The sequence below is a fragment of the Dipteris shenzhenensis genome, chromosome 18 (assembly GCF_047967505.1).
Source record: "Dipteris shenzhenensis isolate YYH24624 ecotype China chromosome 18, Dip_SZ_1.0, whole genome shotgun sequence".
NCBI classification, from domain to species: Eukaryota; Viridiplantae; Streptophyta; class Polypodiopsida; order Gleicheniales; family Dipteridaceae; genus Dipteris; species Dipteris shenzhenensis.
Genome location: NC_141613.1, coordinates 4,296,063 through 4,303,138, shown reverse-complemented (window position 1 = coordinate 4,303,138; position 7,076 = coordinate 4,296,063). Strand labels below are relative to the sequence as shown.

The 7,076-nt window shown below is 45.0% G+C and overlaps 1 protein-coding gene across 1 annotated transcript; it reads right to left on the bottom strand.

Annotated features, from left to right (window-relative positions):
• Positions 1–3,573: 3,573 nt before the first annotated feature.
• On the bottom strand, positions 3,574–6,186 carry LOC147890720 (glucan endo-1,3-beta-glucosidase 3-like). The gene is made up of 3 exons (XM_087389561.1): positions 6,080–6,186; positions 4,522–5,844; positions 3,574–4,333 (listed from the first exon to the last, which is right to left on the bottom strand). Exons 1-3 carry the CDS (start codon positions 6,129–6,131, stop codon positions 4,299–4,301), a joined length of 1,410 nt encoding a protein of 469 aa, XP_087245687.1. The 5' UTR covers positions 6,132–6,186; the 3' UTR covers positions 3,574–4,298.
• Positions 6,187–7,076: the final 890 nt, after the last annotated feature.

Here is a 7,076-nt window from a genome sequence, read left to right as displayed (position 1 = left end):
AGGGGGGTGATGGTGCAAAGGGTCCACATCCTACGCCTTAAAGTGCATCGCAAGGAGATCTCACCTTTCCAAGCATCATAGTACGTGATGCTATGTTCAACGAGTGATGAGTGAGAATGAGCACCTTCTTGCTGAAGTCAATCGCTTGAATGCAATGCTCCAACAGATCGGACTGAGGCAAGACCTCAAAAATGCCTACGATGAGCAATGCCTCATCTCCACTACGTATTCTTAGCAAGCACGAGATGCATAAGATGCACTCCAACACGTTGAAGATGGAGGCCGTGTTCGTAACTTGGATTCTAATTTTGTGGGCCTGGCTGCCGAAAACCGTCCACCCTTTCGACATGTATCACCTTTGTGGATGATGGGCCTTTATGTCCAATACGCAAAGATCGATTTGATACGACGACTGGATACTATGCACTCTCATGCCACCATCGGTTTCACCTGGTATGCTTGGCAAATACGTTAAAGGTCAGGAGTGCATGTACAACTTGTAATGCTCCTCATGCCAAGCAATTGTACAGCGTTCTTGACATCGAAGCAACATTTTCTACAGATCCTCGGTTGCAAAGATTACATATTTTGTAGTGGCATATATCAATTTTGGTAATGGATTTTGGATACCATGCGATGAAGTATACAAGTTAGCATGTGATATTTTGTATATGCAAATGACTATTGTTTTTGTGTTCATTTTTATAAAATAGAACTTTCAAAGGTGTATTTTAATTGTTGCGATATACCTAACCAAATGTTGCACAGTTTTAATGCTTGGGTGTTTAGAAATCGATTTTCTTCAGACGTACACTCATCAGATAAGCATGTTGATCATCCTACTTTCCATCCTGGCTACCCTCGTACTAATGTTGCTAACGTGTGGCCTATTTCTCGTTGTTTTGAACAATTTTCGACGATGCAATTGTTCATGTGGACCTCCAAATTGACACACCCTCATAGAAGTGTCAAAAGGGATGATATTTTTGGTTCTTTAAATTTTTGAAAAATGGGCATTACTTGTAAATTTTTGGCCACCTCAAATGTAACTATAAATTTTGCAAACTGATTTTAATATAAATAATAATATCTTTTATATTCATTTTATCTGAATTACATTTCTATGCCATCATTCATGATGAAATCTTAGGGTGACTTTGTGGATTTAAAATATTTCTTGGAGCCTTTAAAATAAAATTCATAATCTAGCATGTGTATTAAAGATGATATTCATGGGTAGTCAAGTTTGAAGCCTAAGTATATGTATATAGTTCATCTAAAAAAGTTGCATTGCATAAATTTGTGGCCTTTTTGTAGAATCGATTGTTTTTGGAGATGGACCTATGAGAAAATAAAATACTTTTAAAAAGTGGCCAATAATCCTAGGATTATGAAAAGAACTTTTTTTTGAGAAGGTATGCAATGTTCTCACTTCATCTGCAATAGTGTTACTTACAAATCCACCCACCCACGTATACTTGAGAATCCATTTATACAAAGTCTTCGTACTGAGTTTCTGTCGGCACTCCAGATGTGAAGGGTAGACTTAGCCATGATGAAGGCTAGCAATATAGGAGAAGGCTGATCAAAAGGTAGTCCAAAATCTCTTCATTCATGCTACAACTGCTTGTGAAGACTAAATGATTTCATTTTTATCTCTCCCAGACAAGAATCTAAATCTAGCTAATAGGGCAACGCACTACTTAAGATAGAAAGAATTATCACAAAACTAGCAGGTCGCAACATGGACGAAAATTTTCACAAGGTGAAGTTTGCATGTCCGCTAATATGGCAAAAGCATATACCTAGATGAATCTAGGAACATGTCCAAACTCATCCTCTAAACGCACAATGTAGTGCAGTTTCAATCTCATGATAGTCACTCATAAGGTTGAAAACCATAAACTCCATCATGCAGACTAGGGACTAGCTGCTATGACATCCCAACTGATGTCATCAACACCCAACAGTGGGTGTAGACCATAGGTTCTAACACATACAAATCCACACACACACACATACTTGAGCATCCATTTATACAAAGTCTTCGTACCGAGTTTCTATTAGCACTCCAGAGGTGAAGGGCAGACTCAACCATGACGAAGGCTAGCACACAGACACAAACACATACATAAGTGTGTATGCACACATGGACCTACACATATTCATGCGAGCACATGTACAATCGTACAATTGCAGATTCTACACGCACTACACATACATAAATAGTTCTCTATTTATATTATTTGATGAACCAATCACGCTGTCGATATAATATAGAAGCAATGCACCGGTTTTACTACTAGTTACATATTACATAAGAGCCTAGAGGCATTAAGTTGGCATATTCGGAATGAAATGAGATGAGAAGTAGTCTGCCTAGTGTATTGGCGGCAGTTTAGTGTTCCTAGGGCCTGTCTCCACACTCAAGCAGTACGATGTTCGTCTAAGCATAGGTGGCTGTGGGGAGTCCATACTCGCAACAGAGTTTCACTTCGCACTGTGGCCTCTACAAAAGTAACAACGATGGATGAGCGAGTGAGTGGTGAGAACAACCTGTAGAAGGCAAAATGTTGAGCAGACGGTGAAGAAAAGCTGCAAACATTTAGGTGAAAATGATGTTGAGACGGGTGGTGAAATGAGTCCATGGATTTTGGTTGGACTACATCTCACACCCAAGCGCTTAGTATTGCACCGCCACCTCCATAATTATTCCTGCATGAATTGAAGGGGGGTTCCCATCCCGTACTCTCTAGAGAGAAATACCCATTAAAGACAAATGCATTTAAAACCTCCACAAGAGGACAAAAACTTGACCCTAACAACACATTAGGAGCAGAATAGAAAGCCTTAACAACCACTAAACCTAGTCAAGTTGACCAAATGAATTGAAAGAACTCGGATGAGCATCATTAGCAAAAAAAGTAACATATCCATCACTAAGGACCCTTGCAGGGCCAATAATAGATTTGTAATTTAACATGTCAATCATACGTAGCGCACGATCAGTGTCAAAGGGCAGAATGGCTGGCCCCAAGCGCAGATTTAGAGTGATTAGGTAGGTTCCTATGCAATCACTGACAAACAAATAGGGGCAACTACTAGGGTCCTATTTCCACAAGGTGGGATGCGTGCACTCAATGGAGGCTCTCTTAGTCTCCTGTATAACACCACTCTTGCCAAAATAGCTACTTTTCCACTTTTATTTAATGCCCCATCCCACTTTTATTTAATGGTCCATCCACCACCACACACACACACACACACACCCTTTCACCTCTTTTCTCTAGTCTCTTTCACTCATCTAGTAGGGCCAAAAATCCTAGCAAGGCTCAAAAGGAAACAACATGATAAGATAGAAGCTGAAAGACAAGCAATATCGTTCCATTAGAGATGTTTTCTTAAACAGGTAAGAACAAGATCAACATCATCCTTTTCATTACCCATGTCATCAATCCATTGACTCAATCTACTCTACCAATCACATAATTCCTCTTAGTATCCTATGGCACCACATGTCTCAACACCCGCAAGCGACTTTACACTTAGACTTATAATGACATAGCATTACACTTAGACTTATAATGACATAGCAAAAGGCAGGGCCTTAGTGGGATCCCCACCTTGTTCCATTCACACGTGTGGAACAAAGAACTGCCTACGATTCCTGGAACAAATCACTGCCTGTGATTCCTGGAACAAATCACAGCCAGTGATTCCTTGAATCAGCTATAGCTTATAAGAAGGTCAGTTACCAGTAACTTCTGTCACCACTGAGGGAGATGTGATCGTTTTCTTCACATTGGTGTAGTAAAAGTACACACTACAGGGGCACGGCGTTTAAGATCCTGTTTTAAAAGAAGGCAAATAGGTTTCGGAGGTGCCTGGCAGTGCTACCGTAGTGCCCACACCCGTGCCACCAACACTTTACTGCGGGGACGACTTGGACGAGAAAGTAGGAGCTCGGGCCCACGACATCGCCGCGAACCGTCTTGTCATGCACTACTTTTATGTCTCACATTGGAACTGTACGAACGTACTAATTCAATGCTTACGCATAAATGCGGCATAAGCATTCCATAATCCACAACTGTTTCAGTGTTCAAACATTATATGCCCTTTAATTCGAACTTTCATCGCAGCGGGATGCGACAAAGCATCTTACAATAGGTGTTTACAAATTACTGGCGACAGAGAAAACTAACATAGGGTGGTCACATGAGATGATGAGTGAACGAAAACAGGGCATCAAAAAGTGTTAGTAAAATATTCGGAAGGGAGCTGAGATTTCACACGCATCAAAAGCTCCCGGGGTACTTGCATCCATTGTTACCTGCGGTAGCCACGACAAGACATGAATGAATGAGACACTAGAACGAAGAAGAGAGAGTGGATGGGAAAACTAAAAGCTAAACAAAATGACTGTCCACGCAAGGGAACTGGCGGAAAACGCAATGCCTATCGCGGCTCTGCATAGTTCAAAGCTGAAGGAACATAAATACAGCATACACATTTTCTTACTTGGATCTTTTCCAGTCAAATATGCTGCACCTCCGAAGACGCACGCTCCTGCTGCGTGGTGGTTCAGCTGATAGTAGCTGTTGAATGCGTAAGAAGAATGCGAGATCAGAGTGTTGGGAGTGAAACATGTTTGGCCTGGTTGAAGGACAGAGCAATCCGCCTTGCCGGGTCCGCAGGCATAATCTAGCGCAGCTTGCAAGGCTGCAGGGCTCGCAGACAGATTGGCTACACACCAAGTTCCCACAACGTCAGGCACGTTGCCGGTGCGATGCTTTCTATGGTGGCGCGGACGTTTGATGCGAGGCGTAGGGTGGCTGGGAACAGATGTAGAAGGCGAGAGAGTGGAAGTAAGGGTTACTCCATACACGCTCCGTTTGTTTGGGTAGAATAGGCCGTAGTTGCGCTCCGATGTCGGACCGCTCTTCATATCCTCGTTGAACAGCGCAAAGATGTATGTGTCGATCGACGCTCCTGGTCTGAGTGGAGTACCGACGTTTGAGGCGATGTGCTTCACAAGATTGGAAACGTAGGTAGCTGCATTTTCGAGTCCTGCCCCGACCTCATTATTATCTCCCTTCGAAGGCCACCCGGTCTCTGTTATTACTACATTCATGGCGCGGTGCCCGAGTGCAGCCATAGCTGCGAAGAAGGAGTCCACCTGAGCGTCGAAGAGGTTTGAATAGTGCAGCCCCGTCGAGGAGTCGACAATGCCGGAGGCGCTCCTGAAGAGGGCATAATCCAAGGGAACGACGCCGGGCTGGGACTCGTAAGCAAAGAAAGGGTAAGCGTTAATCATGACGAAGGAGCCTGTTTGAGAGAGGAAGTCGAGCATGGGGCGCATGATGGAGGTGGCGATGGAGCTGTTGAAGGCACCAGCGGAAGGTGGATAGGAAGAGGAGAGGATGGCGAGGGAGTGGGGACTCGATACCTTAATCTGGCGATCTAGGCGAAGGTCAACGAGGGCAGCATGGACGTTCTGCATTGCAGGGAGCAAGAAGGAAGCCAGTTGCTTGACGTTGTTGGACAAAACCTCGTTGCCCACGGCGATGGCGGTGATTGCCGTTGCAGGGAGATGGCGGGCGACGTTGAATTCCACCCATTTGCGAGCTACAGAGCGACTGGAAGCAATTGCTCGAAGCTGTTCGTTAGGCAAGGCCACGATAAGCTCCACTCCTGATCCGGCGAAGGCAGACAGAACCGAAGGATCGGTGTCATAGAGCTTCACTTTCAGAATGCCTTGCTCTTTGATCAGCTGGACGACGTCTTGCGGAGACGGTAGATTGTTTGCCACCCGGCCGTAGTTGACACCTACGGATGCAGCAGCTGCATTGCAGAGGCAATAATGTAGTTAGTGAAACCGAAAGAGGGATATGTATGAGAAGCAAGAGCAGCAACAAGGATGGACAGGACTCGACGGAAGTTTTGGGGGGGGGGGGGAAGGTGTGACAGAAAAGCGGCTACGTTATATGTGAGGAAGGTGCAAGATAAAGTCCTACCGCCACCCTAAATGAAAGAAGGCAAGGCAATGGTGCATTGGATAAACGGTAAGAGAGCTAACCGGTGAGGGGAGGTGGTGCCAAGAGAGAGGCGAAGAAGAGGAGGAAGAACATATTGGGCGACAAAGGAGCAACAGCAGCTGGAGTCTGGAGGAAAATGGACAGACTCGTGAAGGAGGAGATGAAGAAGAAGAAGAGGCCGTCTATCTGTAGCGCACAGTGAAAAATTATCTAAGGACCCCGCTACGTCATCCACGTCAGTGCTCTCGTGTCAGCTCTCAGAGCGGGACCTCGTCCGTTGAGCGCCACGGAAAGGAGTCCCGGCGTCCGGTTCCCTTGGGAATCCTCCCTCCTCTTGGCTTTTTCCCTGCTCTTTGTGAGTCCGCTCTTTCCACGAAGCCTACCTGGGTTGCCAGTTCTGGATTCCCCATCTCTGCTGCCGCCTCTGACCTCGCCTGCCGCGTCCATTATTCTCTGGATTCCTGATTCCGAATCGCCCTTCCATACTACCACTAAATAACCACCCGTGTCCTCCCCCCCCCTCGCACCCACTTCACCCCCAAAAGCTGCATGCTGCAACCTCAACTGCTCCATTTCCAAATTGCGTTTTTACCTTGGCTTAGGGCCACTCCACAAGCTCGTAATAGTGCGCACCTTGTGAAATGTGCTTTTTGTTCCTGCTTTGTATTCCAAAGAGCCAGAGAGAAGATAATTAAAGCAGGTAGGGATTTATAGAGCCTCTCCCAAGCCTTAGTTGGCATTGAGATTGGCTCTTCAATATTCGTGTAGGTGTGTAGGGTTCTCGGCCAATTTGCAGTGTGGACCTACAAAGTTTTGAACCATTATGTAGGAATCTGGTTGGTTGAATGAATAGTCGCACACTGGTGCTTATTTTGGAACCCTCCAAATTCACACGCTCATTTGCGCATTTATACACCACCATTTCGCCTTGATTTCCATGCAAACCATTACTAGCTGTGCATAATGCACAACGTGTGCACTGGCCCTTACATGGCAAACCATGTTCCCATTGAAGACTAATCCCAATGGCAGTTGGAA

Coding starts and splice junctions, on each gene's coding strand:
- LOC147890720 (XM_087389561.1), bottom strand. CDS start 6,131: ATGTTCTTCCTCCTCTTCTTCGCCTCTCTCTTGGCACCACCTCCCCTC. Junction 5,845..6,079: donor GGCACCACCTCCCCTCACCG/GTTAGCTCTCTT, acceptor TCTGCAATGCAG/CTGCTGCATCCGTAGGTGTC. Junction 4,334..4,521: donor TTTGACTGGAAAAGATCCAA/GTAAGAAAATGT, acceptor TGGCTACCGCAG/GTAACAATGGATGCAAGTAC.